General features: G+C 34.4%; 1 protein-coding gene across 1 annotated transcript; it reads right to left on the reverse strand.

Annotated features, from left to right (window-relative positions):
• Positions 1-16,537, reverse strand: LOC133607189 (ras-related protein Rab-38-like). The gene is made up of 4 exons (XM_061961656.1): positions 16,498-16,537; positions 11,839-12,047; positions 3,074-3,345; positions 1-575 (listed from the first exon to the last, which is right to left on the reverse strand). Exons 2-4 carry the CDS (start codon positions 12,035-12,037, stop codon positions 423-425), a joined length of 624 nt encoding a protein of 207 aa, XP_061817640.1. The 5' UTR covers positions 12,038-12,047; positions 16,498-16,537; the 3' UTR covers positions 1-422.
• Between the last annotated feature and the right edge of the window lie 1,101 nt (positions 16,538-17,638).

Here is a 17,638-nt window from a genome sequence, read left to right on the forward strand (position 1 = left end):
CGTGTACCTGCAAAATTAGCAAAAAAGCTAGCGTGCTACTGTTAGCATGCTAACAGGTATAATTTTTGTTTGACGCCGAGGCGTGTACCTGCAAAATTAGCAAAAAAGCTAGCATGCTACCGTTAGCATGCTAACATTTGTCATTTTTGTTTGACGCCGAGGCGTGTAACTGCAAAATTAGCAGAAAAGCTAGCATGCTAATGTTCGGAAGGCTAACGATTGAAGAATAATAATAATAACAAGCACAGTCAGTGGTAAGCAAATAAGTTAAAATGAGGATTTGGACATAAAAGGTGTGCAAAATGTCAGGTGATTGACGATCCGTTTGTGAGGACGCCGCAGAGTGAGGGGTCGCACCTCCACCGAAGATCGCGTCACTTCCTGTCCGTCCCTCCTCGGACCCCCCCAGACGCGTCCTGGCATCACTTGAGGCAGCCCGAGCAGCTGGCGGGGTCTTGGCGGCGGTGGAGGCGCGGCGTGACGGTGTCGGGCGCGGCCGTCCTCGCCACGTTGTGCTCGCTCGCCATGATGTGCTTGACCAGGAAGATGGCCGCCTCGTTGATGTTGACGTTGTCCTGCGGGAGACACTTGATTAGGTACACCATCTGAGGCGAATTAGTTAGCCCAAGTTAACTTTCAGTTTCAGTGAATGTGTGTGCATGTGTCAAGTTAACTTTCAGTTTCGATACCAATGGAGGCATTGCAAACCTATGTGGACAAAATGTCCCGTAAAAACTATTGTTTCTTAACGACTTGGCATCAGCTGAGTCTAATTAGTCAATACAAGTTAACTTTCAGTTTCGGAGAATGTGTGTGCGTGTGTCAAGTTAACTTTTAGTTTCGATACCCATGGAGGCATTGCCAACCCACATGGACAAAATGTCCCATAAAATGTAAAAATTAACGTTTCTTAACCACTTGGCGTCAGCTGAGTCCAATTAGTTAACCCAAGTTAACTTTCACTTTCGGAGAATAGTGTCAAGTTAACTTTCAGTTTCGATACCAATCGAGGCATTTAAAAAAAATTAACGTTTCTTAACTACTTGGCATCAGCTGAGTCTAATTAGTCAACCCAAGTTAACTTTCAGTTTCGGAGAATGTGTGTGCGTGTGTCAAGTTAACTTTCAGTTTCGATACCCATGGAGGCATTGCAAACCTACGAGGACAAAATGTACCGTAAAACGTAAAAATTAGCGTTTCTTAACCACTCGGCATCAGCTGAGTCCAATTAGTTAACCCAAGTTAACTTTCAGTTTCGGAGAATGTGTCAAGTTAACTTTCAGTTTCGATACCTATCGAGGCATTTAAAAAAAAATTAACGTTTCTTAACCACTTGGCATCAGCTGAGTCCAATTAGTTAAATCCAAGTTAACTTTTAGTTTCGATACCCATGGAGGCATTGCAAACCCACATGGACAAAATGTCCCATAAAATGTAAAAATGAACGTTTCTTAACCACTTGGCGTCAGCTGAGTCCAATTAGTTAACCCAAGTTAACTTTCAGTTTCGGAGAATGTGTCAAGTTAACTTTCAGTTTCGATACCCATCGAGGCGTTGCAAACCTATGTGGACAAAATGTCCGGTAAAAATTATTTTTTCTTAACTACTTGGCATCAGCTGAGTCTAATTAGTTAACCCAAGTTAACTTTCAGTTTCGGAGAATGTGTCAAGTTAACTTTCGGTTTCGATACCCATCGAGGCATTTAAAAAAAATTAACGTTTCTTAACCACTTGGCATCAGCTGAGTCCAATTAGTTAACCCAAGTTAACTTTCAGTTTCGATGCCCATCGAGGCATTGCAAACTTATGTGGACAAAATGTCCCGTAAAAACTATTGTTTCTTAACTACTTGGCATCAGCTGAGTCTAATTAGTCAATACAAGTTAACTTTCAGTTTCGGAGAATGTGTGTGCGTGTGTCAAGTTAACTTTCAGTTTCGATACCCATCGAGGCATTGCAAACCTATGTGGACAAAATGTCCTGTAAAATGTAAAAATGAACGTTTCTTAACCACTTGGCATCAGCTGAGTCCAATTAGTTAACCCAAGTTAACTTTCAGTTTCGGAGAATGTGTGTGCGTGTGTCAAGTTAACTTTCGGTTTCGATACCCATCGAGGCATTGCAAACCTACGTGGACAAAATGTCCCGTAAAACGTAAAAATTAACCTTTCTTAACCACTTGGCGTCAGTTGAGTCCAATTAGTCAACCCAAGTTAACTTTCAGTTTCGGAGAATAGTGTCAAGTTAACTTTCAGTTTCGATACCCATCGAGGCATTTAAAAAAAATTAACGTTTCTTAACTACTTGGCATCAGCTGAGTCTAATTAGTCAACCCAAGTTAACTTTCAGTTTCGGAGAATGTGTCAAGTTAACTTTCAGTTTCGATACCCATCGAGGCATTGCAAACCTATGTGGACAAAATGTCCCATAAAAGGTAAAAATGAACGTTTCTTAACCACTTGGCGTCAGCTGAGTCCAATTAGTTAACCCAAGTTAACTTTCAGTTTCGGAGAATGAGTCAAGTTAACTTTCAGGTTCGATACCCATCGAGGCATTTAAAAAAAACTAACGTTTCTTAACTACTTGGCATCAGCTGAGTCTAATTAGTCAACCCAAGTTAACTTTCAGTTTCGGAGAATGCGTGTGCGTGTGTCAAGTTAACTTTCAGTTTCGATACCCATCGAGGCATTGCAAACCTACGTGGACAAAATGTCCTGCAAAACGTAAAAATTTACGTTTCTTAACCAATTGGCATCAGCTGAGTCTAATTAGTTAAATCCAAGTTAACTTTTAGTTTCGATACCCATGGAGGCATTGCAAACCCACATGGACAAAATGTCCCATAAAATGTAAAAATGAACGTTTCTTAACCACTTGGCGTCAGCTGAGTCCAATTAGTTAACCCAAGTTAACTTTCAGTTTCGATGCCGATTGTTTGTGCTGACTTACAGTAAATTGTTACACATCAGCTCTTCCTTTTAGACCACCTTAGAACTACAGGATGTGGGCGGAGTCTTCCCGCCCTAAAAGGGGAGGGTCCTAATGCAAACATTCAGGTGAATGGAAGGCAGACCTTGGCGGAGGTCTGGAACCAGCCCGCGAAGCCGTGGTCTCTGCAGAACTGCTCCATCTTGACGCCGCCCATCTGGCGCCCCTGGTCACACTTGTTGGCCAGCAGCACGGCGGCCACGCCGCGCCCGTCGGCCGTCGTCAGCTTGGCGTCCAGGTCCTCCTTCCACTTGGCCACCGCCTCGAAGGTGGTCGGCCGCGTGGCGTCGAACACGATGAAGGCGCCCACGGCCTCGCGGTAGTAGACGCGCGTCATGTTGCCGAAACGCTCCTGACCTGCCGTCACACGCACACACATTAAAACACACACACACATTAAAACACACACACACACACACACACACACACACACACACACACACACACACACACACACACACACACACACACACACACTCACAAACTACTGCAAAAACACAAAAAGAAAAGAAAAGAAAAGAAGCTTGTCAAAGATCATCTCTATGCTAAGATCGCTCTGCTGTTTTTAGGAAATTAACCAACTAAAAAAACAAAAACACTAATTAAAGATCATCTATATGCCAGAATCGCTCTGCTGTTTTTAGAAAACTAATGCGAAAAAACCCCAAATAACAACACTAGTCAAAGATCATCAATATGCCAGGATCACTCTGCTGTTTTTAGGAAAGAAATGCAAAAAAACCACTAGTCAAAGATCATCTATATGCCAGAATCACTCTGCTGTTTTTAGGAAACTAATGCAAAAAAACAAAAACGCTAGTCAAAGATCATCTATATGCCAGGATTGCTCCGCTGTTTTTAGGAAACTAACCAACTAAAAAACAAAAATCACGAGTCAAAGATAATCTATGTGCCAGAATTGCTCTGCTGTTTAAAAAAAAAAACTAATGCAAAAAAAGAAAAAAAAGAAGCTTGTCAAAGATCATCTCTATGCTAGGATCTCTCTGCTGTTTTTAGGAAACTAATGCAAAAAAAACCCAACAAAAATGCTGGTCAAAGATCATCTATTCGTCAAGATTGCACTGCTGTTTTTAGGAAACTAATGCAAAAAAATAAAAATAAAACGCTAGTCAAAGATCATCTATATGCTAGGTTCACTCTGCTGTTTCTAAGAAAGTAATGCAAAAATCACTAGTCAAAGATCATCTATACACCAGGATTGCTCTGCTGCTTTTAGGAAACTAATGCAAAAAAAACAAAACAAAACAAAACAAAAAACGCTTGTCAAAGATCATCTATATGCTAGGATCACTCTGCTGTTTTTAGGAAACAAATGCAAAATACCACTAGTCAAAGATCATCTATATGCCAGAATCGCTCTGCTGTAATTAGGAAACTAATGCAAAAAAACAAAAACAAAAAAACACTAGTCAAAGATCATCTATATGCCAGGATTGCTCTGCTGCTTTTAGGAAACTAATGCAAAAAAAAAAAAAAACGCTTGTCAAAGATCATCTATATGCTAGGATCACTCTGCTGTTTTTAGGAAACAAATGCAAAATACCACTAGTCAAAGATCATCTATATGCCAGAATCGCTCTGCTGTAATTAGGAAACTAATGCAAAAAAACAAAAACAAAAAAACACTAGTCAAAGATCATCTATATGCCAGGATTGCTCCGCTGTTTTTAGGAAACCAACCAACTAAAAATAAAAAACACTAGTCAAAGATCATCTATATGTTAGGTTCACTCTGTTGTTTTTAAGAAACTAATGCAAAAAACACCAACAAAAATGCTGGTCAAAGATCATCTATTCGTCAAGATTGCACTGCTGTTTTTAGGAAACTAATGCAAAAAAACAAAAAACAAAAACGCTAGTCAAAGATCATCTATATGCCAGGATTGCTCCGCTGTTTTTAGGAAACTAACCAACTAAAAAACAAAAATCACGAGTCAAAGATAATCTATGTGCCAGAATTGCTCTGCTGTTTAAAAAAAAACCAACTAATGCAAAAAAAAAGAAAAAAGAAAAAAAAGAAGCTTGTCAAAGATCATCTCTATGCTAGGATCTCTCTGCTGTTTTTAGGAAACTAATGCAAAAAACCCCCAACAAAAATGCTGGTCAAAGATCATCTATTCGTCAAGATTGCACTGCTGTTTTTAGGAAACTAATGCAAAAAATAAAAATAAAACGCTAGTCAAAGATCATCTATATGCTACGTTCACTCTGCTGTTTTTAAAGAAACTAATGCAAAAAACACTAGTCAAAGATCATCTATATGCTAGGTTCACTCTGCTGTTTTTAAGAAACAAATGCAAAAAAAACACTAGTCAAATATCATCTATATGCCAGGATTGCTCTGCTGCTTTTAGGAAACTAATGGAAAAAAAACCAACAAGAAAAAAACGCTTGTCAAAGATCATCTATATGCCAGGATCACTCTGCTGTTTTTAGGAAACAAATGCAAAAAAACCACTAGTCAAAGATCATCTATACGCCAGAATCGCTCTGCTGTAATTAGGAAACTAATGCAAAAAAACAAAAACAAAAAAACACTAGTCAAAGATAATCTATATGCCAGGATTGCTTTGCTGTTTTTAGGAAACCAACCAACTAAAAATAAAAAACACTCGTCAAAGATCATCTATATGCCAGGATCGTGCTTCTGTTTTTAGAAAACTAATGCAAAAAAACCCCCCAAAAACAACACTAGTCAAAGATCATCTATATGCCAGGATTGCCCCGCTGTTCTTTAGGAAACTAACCAACTAAAAAACAAAAATCCCGAGTCAAAGATCATCTCTATGCTAGGATCTCTCTGCTGTTTTTAGGAAACTAATGCAAAAAAACCCCAACAAAAATGCTAGTCAAAGATCATCTATTTGTCAAGATTGCACTGCTGTTTTTAGGAAACTAATGCAAAAAAGAAAAAGAAAACGCTAGTCAAAGATCATCTATATGCCAGAATCGCCCTGCTGTATTTAGGAAAGTAATGCAAAAAAAACACTAGTCAAAGATCATCTATATTACAGAATCATTATGCTGTTTTTAGGAAACTAATGCAAAAAAAACCCACTAGTCAAAGATCATCTATATGCCAGGATTGCTCTGCTGCTTTTAGGAAACTAATGCAAAAACACGCACGCACGCACGCACGCACGCACGCACACACACACACACACACACACACACACACACACATTTTCCGCGAACAGGCCCAAGACCACTTCATTGTTCAACTAACTGTGTGCAGCGTGACGATAACGCTGCAGGAATGTGCTGCATCTTAAAAACACTAAACTGCGTGTGTGTGTGTGTGTGTGTGTGTGTGTGTGTGTGTGTGTGTGTGTGTGAAAGCAGGTTATATCTGTCACCGTGACACTTCCTGTCTCAAACCGTCGCATTGTTTGCCGGTCAAACGCACAAAGCTCGCCCTGGCCTCAGCGGTCATGTGACGGCGCGAGCGCATCCTCCTCCGCGCGCAAACGAAACGCACGTTTCCAACTCTTTCACAGTCAAAAGTTGAGAAAAGTAGCACAAATACTGATAAAGATCCCTTTTTTGGCAGCCTGCTGACGCACGGTGGGTCGGTGCTGAAAGGGGCGGAGCCAGTCAGGGCTGTTGTTTTGATTGGTGGACAAAGAGGAAGTAAAAAAAAAAACCGCTTGTTTATTTTGGTAAATACAAATGTGAATAGACAAATATTACACTTCTCCCTTGGCTGTTATCTCTACTGCAAAGCAGTAGTCAAAGATCATCTATGTGACAGGAGGGCTTTGCGGTCTTTAAGAGCCTACAGGAGGGGGAAAAAGCAAGTCAAAGATCGTTTATAATGACAGGAGCGCTTTGCTGTTTTTAAAAACCTACTATTAAAAGGCACAAAGATCATTTATAAGCTAGGAGTTAAAAAAAACAAAAAACACAAAAACAGTCAAAGATCTTCTATAAAAAAGGAGCACTTAAATGTTTTTTTTAGGAATCTGCTGCAAAAACAGCAGTCAAAGATCATTTATATGCCAGAAGCGATTTTTGTTTTAAAGAGACCACTGGGGGAAAAAAGCTCTCACAAAAACATAACTCAAAGATCATTTATATGGCAGGGATGATCTGCTGGTTTCAAAGACCTACAATAAAAACACCAGTCAAAGATCATCTATGTGACAGGAGGGCTTTGCGGTTTTTAAGAGCCTACAGGAGGGGGGGAAAAAAGCAAGTCAAAGATCGTTTATAATGACAGGAGCGCTTTGCTGTTTTTAAAAACCTACTATTAAAAGGCTAGTCAAAGATCATTTATAAGCTAGGAGTTGAAAAAAAAAGCTTACCGCAAAAACATGAGTCAAAGATCTTCTATATGAAAGGAGCACTTAAATGTTTTTCTTAGGGATCTGCTGCAAAAACAGCAGTCAAAGATCATTTATATGCCAGAAGAAATTTTTTTTTTTAAGAGACTACTGGGAAAAAAAGCTATCACAAAAACATAACTCAAAGATCATTTATACTGCAGAGATGATCTGCTGGTTTCAAAAACCTACAATAAAAACGCCAGTCACAGATCATTTACATGACAGGAGGGCTTTGCGGTTTTTAAGAGCCTACAGGAGGGGAATAAAGCAAGTCAAAGATCGTTTATATTCACAGGAGCGTTTTGCTGTTTTTAAAAACCTACTATTGAAATACTAGTCAAAGATCTTCTATATGAAAGGAGCACTTAAATGTTTTTTTGTAGGAATCTGCTGAAAAAACAGCAGTCAAAGATCATTTATATGCCAGAAGCGATTTTTGTTTTAAAGAGACTACTGGGGAAAAAAATCTATCACAAAAACATAACTCAAAGATCATTTATATGGCAGGGATGATCTGACGGTTTTAAAAACCTACTATTTAAATGCTAGTCAAAGATCATTTATAAGCAAGAAGTTAAAAAAAAACTTTCCACAAAAACATTCGTCAAAGATCTTCTATATGAAAGGAGCACTTCAATGTTCTTTTTAGAAATCTGCTGCAAAAACAGCAGTCAAAGATCATTTATATGCCAGAAGCCATTTTTGTTTTAAAGAGACCACTGGGAAAAAAGCTCTCACAAAACCATAACTCAAAGATCATTTATACTGCAGGGATGATCTGCTGGTTTCAAAAACCTACAATAAAAACGCCAGTCACAGATCATTTATATGACAGGAGGGCTTTGCTGTTTTTAAGAGCCTACAGGGGGGGAAAAAGCAAGTCAAAGATCGTTAATATTCATAGGAGCGTTTTGCTGTTTTTAAAAACCTACTATTAACATGCTAGTCAAAGATCATTTATAAGCTAGGAGTGCTCTGCTGTTTAAAAAAAAAAACTTACCGCAAAAAACATTAGTCAAAGATCTTCTATATGAAAGGAGGACTTAAATATTTTTTTTACGGAATCTGCTGCAAAAACAGCAGTCAAAGATAATTTATATGCCAGAAGTGATTTTTGTTTTAAAGAGTCTACTGGGGGAAAAAAGCTATCACAATAACATAACTCAAAGATCATTTATACGGCAGGGAGGATCTGCCGGTTTCAAAAATCTACAATAAAAACACAATTCAAAGATCATCAGAAGCTTTCTGCTGTTTTTAAAAATGTATAAGCTAGGAGTGCTCTGATGTTAAAAATGTTTTACTACAAAAACATTACTGTAGTCAAAGATCTTCTATATGAAGGGAGGACTTAAATGTTTTTTTTTTTTTTTTTTTTTTTTTTTTTTTACAAAAACAGCAGTCAAAGATCATTTCTATGCCAGAAGTGATTCTTCCTTTAAAGAGACTTCTGGGGAAAAACTATCACAAAACTCATAACTCAAAGATCATTTATATGGCAGGGATGATCTGCTGGTTTCAAAGACCTACAATAAAAACGCCAGTCACAGATCATTTATATGACAAGGGGGTTTTGCTTTTTTTTTTTAAGAACCTACAGGGGGAGAAAAAAGCAATTCAAAAATAGTTTATATTGACAGGAGCGCGTTGCTGTTTTTAAAAACCTACTATTAACATGCTAGTCAAAGATCATTTATAAGCTAGGAGTGTTCTGCTGTTTAAAAAAAAAAAAGAAATTACCACAAAAACATTAGTCAAAGATCTTCTATATGAAAGGAGCACTTAAATGTTTTTTTTAGGAATCTGTTGCAAAAACAGCAGTCAAAGATCATCTATATGCCAGAAGTGAGTTTTGTTCGAAAGAGACCACTGAAAAAAAGCTATCACAAAAACATAACACAAAGATCATTTATACGGAAGAGAGGATCTGTTGGTTTCAAAAACCTACAATAAAAACACAAGTCAAAGATGATCTATACGACAGAAGTTCTCTGCTGTTTTTAAAAATCTAATACAAAAACGCTGGTCAAAGATCTTCTATATGACAGGAACGCTCTGCTGTTTTCAGTAAACTACTGCAAAAAAACACTGCATGACGAAAACGTTAGTCAAAGATCAAATATAGCGCAGGAATGCTCTTGTTTTTAGGAATCTGCTGCAAAAATGCTAATCAAAGATCATCTGAATGAGAGAAACACTCTGCTGTTTACAAAAATGTACCACAAGAACGCTAGTCATCACTCTGCTGTTTTAGGAAAGTTACTAAAAAAAATAAAAAATAAACACTAGTCAAAGATCATTTATATACCAGGATCACTCTGCTGTTTTTAGGAAACTAATGCAAAAAAACACTAGTCAAAGATCATCTATATGCCAGGATCGTGCTTCTCTTTTTAGGAAACTAATGCAAAAAACACTAGTCAAAGATCATCTATATGCCAGAATCACTCTGCTGTATTTAGGAAACTAATGCAAAAAAACACTAGTCAAAGATAATTTATATGCCAGGATCGTGCTTCTCTTTTTAGGAAACTAATGCAAAAAAAAACCCAACAAAAATGCTAGTCAAAGATCATCTATTCGTCAAGATTGCGCTGCTGTTTTTAGGAAACTAATGCAAAAAAACGCTAGTCAAAGATCATCTATATGCCAGGATCGTGCTTCTCTTTTTAGGAACCTAATGCAAAAAACACTAGTCAAAGATCATCTATATGCCAGAATCACTCTGCTGTATTTAGGAAACTAATACAAAAAAACAACACAAGTCAAAGATCATCTATATTCCAGGATCGCACTTCTGTTTTTAGAAAACTAATGCAAAAAAAACCCCCAAAAACAACACTAGTCGAAGATCATCTATATGCCAGGATTGCTCTGCTGCTTTTAGGAAACTAATGCAAAAAACACTAGTCAAAGATCATCTATATGCCAGGAGCACTCTGCTGTATTTAGGAAACTAATACAAAAAAACAACACAAGTCAAAGATCATCTATATACCAGGATTGCACTTCTGTTTTTAGAAAACTAATGCAAAAAAACCCCCCAAAACAACACTAGTCAAAGATCATCTATATGGCAGGATTGCACTTCTGTTTTTAGGAAACTAATGCAAAAAAAACCCCAAAAACAACACAAGTCAAAGATCATCTATATACCAGGATCGCACTTCTGTTTTTAGAAAACTAATGCAACCCCCCCCCCCCCCCCCCCCAAAAAAAACAAAACAACACTAGTCAAAGGTCATCTATATGCCAGGATTGCTCTGCTGCTTTTAGGAAACTAATGCAAAAACACTTGTCAAAGATCATCTATATGCCAGAATCACTCTGCTGTATTTAGGAAACTAATACAAAAAAAAAACACAAGTCAAAGATCATCTGTATGCCAGGATCGTGCTTCTGTTTTTAGAAAACTAATGCAACCCCCCCCCCCCCCAAAACAACACTAGTCAAAGATCATCTATATGCCAGGATTGCTCTGCTGCTTATAGGAAACTAATGCAAAAAACACTAGTCAAAGATCATCTATATGCCAGAATCACTCTGCTGTATTTAGAAATCTAATACAAAAAAACAACACAAGTCAAAGATCATCTATATGCCAGGATCGCTCTGCTGTATTTAGGAAACTAATGCAAAAAAACAAAAACAAAAAACACTAGTCAAAGATCATCTATATGCCAGCTTTTAGGAAACTAATGCAAAAACACTTGTCAAAGATCATCTATATGCCAGAATCACTCTGCTGTATTTAGAAATCTAATACAAAAAAACAACACAAGTCAAAGATCATCTATATGCCAGGATCGCTCTGCTGTATTTAGGAAACTAATGCAAAAAAACAAAAACAAAAAACACTAGTCAAAGATCATCTATATGCCAGCTTTTAGGAAACTAATGCAAAAACACTTGTCAAAGATCATCTATATGCCAGAATCACTCTGCTGTATTTAGGAAACTAATACAAAAAAACAACACAAGTCAAAGATCATCTATATGCCAGGATCGCACTTCTGTTTTTAGAAAACTAATGCAAACCCCCCCCCCCAAAACAACACTAGTCAAAGATCATCTATATGCCAGGATTGCTCTGTAGCTTTTAAGAAACTAATGCAAAAACACTTGTCAAAGATCATCTAAATGACAGGAATGCTGCGCTGTTTTTAGGAATCTGCTGCAAAAGCGCCAATCAAAGATCATCTATATGACAATAACGCTGCGCTAATATTAGGACTCTGCCGCAAGAGCGCCAATCAAAGATCATCTATGTGCCAAGATCGCTGTGTCGTGACGTCATAGGAACATACATTTTCCAAGGATGTCTCCTGAGCAATGGCGCGCGGCTGTCACGCGGCGCGCGCTCACATGACGTGTGCACGCGCGTGAAGGTGTGTCGGTCACGCGGCTCATCATCAGCGAGGAAGTGAAGTGACGTGAGCAGGTGAAAGCGGAAGTGAAGTGACGTGAGCAGGTGAAGGCGGAAGTGAAGTGACGTGGTTCTTACCTGCGATGTCCCACAGCTGCAGGCGCACCGTGTCTGCGTTCCACGGCAGCACTTTGAGCGCGAAGTCCACGCCGATGGTGGCGCGGTAGTTGCTGGAGTAGCTGTGGTGCACGTAGCGTCTGATGATGGACGTCTTGCCCACGCCCAGCTCACCTATGACCAGCACCTTGTACAGGTGTTCGTTCACCTGCGCGCTCATCCTGCTGCACCTGGACCACCGCGCGCACACGCACACGCACAGATAACTGTGTGTGTGTGTGTGTGTGTGTGCGTGTGTGTGTGTGTGAGGAGACACTACAAGCACCGCCCCCTCCCGCAAACTTCTTGTGACCACGCCCACCAGCATGGAAGATCCTCTATTGGACAGGAGGAGCTCTCCTCTCGTCTGCATAAATGCTCTTCAAAGATCGTCTTTATGTGGAAGTCCGTTTGCGTCACTTATTTAAATGATGTCATCTCATAGTCATGACTTTTTAGCTCATATTTATGACTTTTCATATCATAATTTCAACTTTTTTATATTTTCGACTTTTTATCTCATAACTCCTATGATAATTTCAACTTTTTAATCAATATTTTCGACTTTTTATCTTATATTTAAGACTTTTCATATCATAATTTCGACTTTTTATCTCATAATTTCGACATTTCATCTCATGATTTCAATATTTTATCTCATAATTTACATTTTTTAAATCTCATTTCGACTTTATATATTATAATTTACATTTTTTATCTCATATTTATGACTTTATCTAATAATTTCGAATTTTTATTTCACAAATATTACTTTTTATCTCATATTTATGACTTCATTTCATAATTTCGACTTTTTTATCTCATATTTGTGACTTTTCATATCATAATTTCGACTTTTTATGTAATAATTTTGACTTTTCATCTCATAATTTCATTTTTTTAACTCACCATTTTATCTTTTAATTTTCAGTTTTTAGCTCATATTTATGACTTTCTATCTAACAATTTCGACTTTTTATTTCACAAATATGACTTTTTATCTCATAATTATGACTTTCCATTTCATATTTTCGACTTTATATCTCATTATTTCGACTTTTTAAATTTTGTAACTTTTTATCTCATAATTTCGATTTTTTTTTTAAATCTCGTATTTCACTTTTTATCTTATATAATTTCAATTTGTATCTCATAATTTCGATTTTTTATCTAGTATTTGTGACTTTTTATCTCATCATTTCAACTTTTTAGCTCATATTTATGACTTTCTATCTAATAATTTCGACTTTTTATTTCACAATTATTACTTTTTATCTCATATTTATGACTTTTCATTTCATAATTTCGACTTTATATCTCATTATGTCGACTTTTTAAAATGTTTGACCTTTTATCTCATAATTTCGATTTTTTTATCTCATATTTATAAATTTTCACCTCATAATTTCAATTTGTATCTCATAATTTCGACTTTTGATCTAGTATTTATGACATTTTATCTCTTCATTTCGACTTTTTAGCTCATATTTATGACCTTCTATCTAATAATTTCGACATTTTATCTCATATTTATGACTTTTCCTTTCATTATTTCGACTTTATATGTCATTATTTCGACTATTATTTTTTTTGACTTTTTATCTCATAATTTCGATTTTTTTTAAATCTCATATTTATGACTTTTCACCTCATAATTGCAACTTGTATCTCATCATTTCGACTTTTTATATAGTCTTTATGACTTTTTAAAGTCTTTGGGTTCGGGGGGGAGTATGGTTGCAAAGCTGAAACTTAAAGGAATTGACGGGAGGGCACCACCAGGAGTGGAGCCTGCGGCTTAATTTGACCCAACACGGGGAACTTTACCTGGCCCGGACACGGAAAGGATTGACGGATTGATTACTTTTAATTTCAACTTCTTAGCTCATATTTATGACTTTTTATCTAACAATTGCGACTTTTTATTTTACAAATATGACTTATCTCATAATTTCCTTTTTTTTTTTAAATCTCAGACTTTTTAGCACATAATTTCCATTTTTTTATCTCATATTTTTGACTTTTGTATCTCATATTTATGACTTTTTATCTCATATTCATGACTTTCTTTTTCATATCATAATTTTTTACTTTTTATGTAATAATTTAGACTTTTCATCTCATAATTTCAAATTTTTATCTCATGAGTCCAACTTTTTAACTCACCATTTTATCTTATAATTTTGACTTTTTAGCTCATATTTATGACTTTCTATCTAATAATTTCGACTTTTCATTTCATAATTTCGACTTTATGTCATTATTTCGACTTTTTTAAATGTGTAACTTTTTATCTCATAATTTCGATTTTTTTTAAAATCTCATATTCATGACTTTTCACCTCATAATTTCAATTTGTATCTATAATTTCGACTTTTTATCGAGTATTTATGACTTTTTATTTCATCATTTCGACTTTTTAGCTCATATTTATGACTTTCTATCTAATAATTTCCACTTTTCATCTCATATTTATAACTTTCTAACAATTTCGTCTTTTTATTTTACAAATATGACTTACCTCATAATTTCCTTTTTTTTTTAAATCTCAAAGACTTTTTAGCACATAATTTGGATTTTTTTTATCTCATATTTTTGACTTTTAAAAAAATCTCATATTAACAACTTTTTATCTCATATTTATGACTTTTCATTGCATAATTTCGACTTTATGTGTCATTATTTCGACTATTACATTTTTTTGACTTTTTATCTTATAATTTGTTTTGTTTTTTTTATCTCATACTTATGACTTTTCACCTCATAATTTCAATTTGTATCTCATAATTTCGACTTTTGATCTAGTATTTATGACTTTTTATCTCATCAGTTCGACTTTCTAGTTCATATTTATGACTTTCTATCTAATAATTTCGACCTTTTATCTCATATTTATGACTTTCTATCTAACAATTTCGACTTTTTATTTTACAAATATGACTTATCTCATAATTTCCATTTTTTCAAAATCTCAAAGATTTTTTAGCACATAAATTCGATTTTTTTATCTCATGTTTTTGACTTTTTTTTAATCTCATATTCATGACTTTTTGTCTGATGTTCATGACTTTTTATCTGATATTCAGGACTTTTTATCTGATATTCAGGACTTTTTATCTCATAATTTCGGCTTTTTATCTCATATTTATGACTTTTCATTTCATAATTTCGACTTTATACGTCATTATTTCGACTTTTTAACATTTTTGACTTTTTATCTCATAATTTCGATTTTTTTTTTAAATCTCATATTTATGACTTTTCACCTCATAATTTCAATTCATCTAGTATTTATAACTTTTTATCTCATTTTTTCGACTTTCTAGCTCATATTTATGACTTTCTATCAAATAATTTCCACTTTTTATCTCATATATAGGACTTTTCATTTCATAATTTCGACTTTATATCTCATTATTTCGACTTTTAATTTTTTTGACTTTTTATCTCATAATTTCGATTTTTTTTATCTCATATTTATGACTTTTCACCTCATGAATTTAACTTGTATCTCATAATTTCGACTTTTTATCTAGTATTTATGACTTTTTATCTCATCATTTCGACTTTTTAGCTCATATTTACAACTTTCTATCGAATAATTTCCACTTTTATCTCATATTTATTACTTTTAATTTCATAATTTCGACTTTATATGTCATTATTTCGACTTTTTAAAATTGTTGACTATTATCCCATAATATCGATTTTTTTTATCTCATATTTATGACTTTTCACCTCATAATTTCAACTTGTATCTCATAATTTCGATTTTTTTATCTAGTATTTATGAATTTCTATCATCATTTCGACTTTTTATCTCATATTTACGACTTTCTATATAATAATTTCGATTTCTTATCTCATATTTATGACTTTTCATTTCATAATTTCGACTGGATGATGGACTTTATATGTCATTATTTCGACTTTTATAAATTTTTTCTTTTCATCTCATAATTTCGATTTTTTATTCCCATATTTACGACTTTTTATCTCATATTTTTGACTTTTTTAAAATCTCATATTCATGACTTTTCATCTCATATTTATGACTTTTCACCTTATAATTTCAACTTGTATCTCATAATTTCGACTTTTTATCTCATAATTTGGATTTTTAGCTCATATTTATGACTTTCTATCTCATAATTTCGATTTTTTTAGCTCATATTTATGACCTTCTATCTAATAATTTAGACTTTTTATCTCATATTTATGACTTTCTATCTAACAATTTAGACTTTTTATTTTACAAATATGACTTATCTCAATTTCGACTTTTTTAAAATGTCAAATACTTTATATCACATAATTTCGATTTTTTTAATCTTACATTTACGACTTTTTATTTCATATTTTTGACTTTTTTATCTGATATTCATGACTTTTTATCTCATATTCATGACTTTTTATCCCATAATCATGACTTTAGCATGAGGGTACAACTTTGTGGGGGCAAACGAGATTCTGTCAATTAATGAAAGGATCGCTGTGCGGTCAAAGATGGTGTACGCGACAGGAGCTCTCACTCTCCCCCAGTATTGGGTGCTGGTGCATTGTGCGTGTCATGTGTGGGCGTGGCCATGTGCACGACTAACAGTTTGAAATGTGAAGCAGTCATGTGGAATAAAAGCTGACCGTCATGTGCTGCTGCCTTATTCCAGATGACATCAATCACTCTGCCCTGCAGAGAAAATACAACATTTTTATAGTCCAAATAATCACATATAAAGTCCAAATTATGAAATGAAAAGTCATAAATATGAGATAAAAAGTCGAAATTATTAGATAGAAAGTCATGAATATGAGATAAAAAGTCATGAATATCAGATAAAAAGTCTTGAATATCAGATAAAAAGTCATGAATATGAGATAAAAAGTCATGAATATCAGATAAAAAGTCTTGAATATCAGATAAAAAGTCATGAATATGAGATAAAAAGTCATAAATATGAGATTAAAAAAAAAATCGAAATTATGTTCTAAAAAATCTTTGAGATTAAAAGAAAAAGAAAATTATGAGATAAGTCATTTGTAAAATAAAAAGTCGTAATTGTGAGATAGAAAGTCATAAATATGAGATGAAAAGTGGAAATTGTTAGATCGAAAGTCATAAATATGAGCTAAAAAGTCGAAATGATGAGATAAAGTCATAAATACTAGATAAAAAGTCGAAATCATGAGATACAAGTTGCAATTATGAGGTGAAAAGTCATAAATATGAGATTAAAAAAAAATCAAAATTATGAGATAAAAAGCCAAACAATTTTAATAGTTGAAGTAATGACATATAAAATCGAAATTATGAAATGAAGTCATAAATATGAGATAGAAAGTCGAAATTATTAGATAGAAAGTCATAAATATGAGCTAAAAAGTTGAAATGATGAGATAAAAAGTCATAAATACTAGATAAAAAGTCGAAATTATGAGATACAAATTGAAATTATGAGGTGAAAAGTTATAAATATGAGATTTTAAAAAAAAAATCGAAATTATGAGATAAAAGGTCAAACATTTTAAAAAGTCGAAATAATGAGATATAAAATCGAAATTATGAAATGAAAAGTCATATTTGTGAAATAAAAAGTCGAAATTATTAGATAGAAAGTCATAAATATGAGCTAAAAAGTCGAAATGATGAGATAAAGTCATATTTGTGAAATAAAAAGTCGAAATGATGAGATACAAGTTGAAATTATGAGGTGAAAAGTCATAAATATGAGATAAAAAAAAACTAAATTATGAGATAAAAAGTCAAAAAAATTTAATAGTTGAA

This window comes from Nerophis lumbriciformis, linkage group LG09, assembly GCF_033978685.3.
Source record: "Nerophis lumbriciformis linkage group LG09, RoL_Nlum_v2.1, whole genome shotgun sequence".
NCBI lineage: Eukaryota > Metazoa > Chordata > Actinopteri > Syngnathiformes > Syngnathidae > Nerophis > Nerophis lumbriciformis.

Excerpts from the sequence above, each read along its gene's own strand:
- LOC133607189 (XM_061961656.1), bottom strand. The coding sequence starts at position 12,037 with ATGAGCGCGCAGGTGAACGAACACCTGTACAAGGTGCTGGTCATAGGT. Across the intron at positions 3,346-11,838 it reads GCAGCTGTGGGACATCGCAG|GTCAGGAGCGTTTCGGCAAC; the intron begins GTAAGAACCACG and ends GTGTGACGGCAG. Across the intron at positions 576-3,073 it reads GGTTCCAGACCTCCGCCAAG|GACAACGTCAACATCAACGA; the intron begins GTCTGCCTTCCA and ends TGTCTCCCGCAG.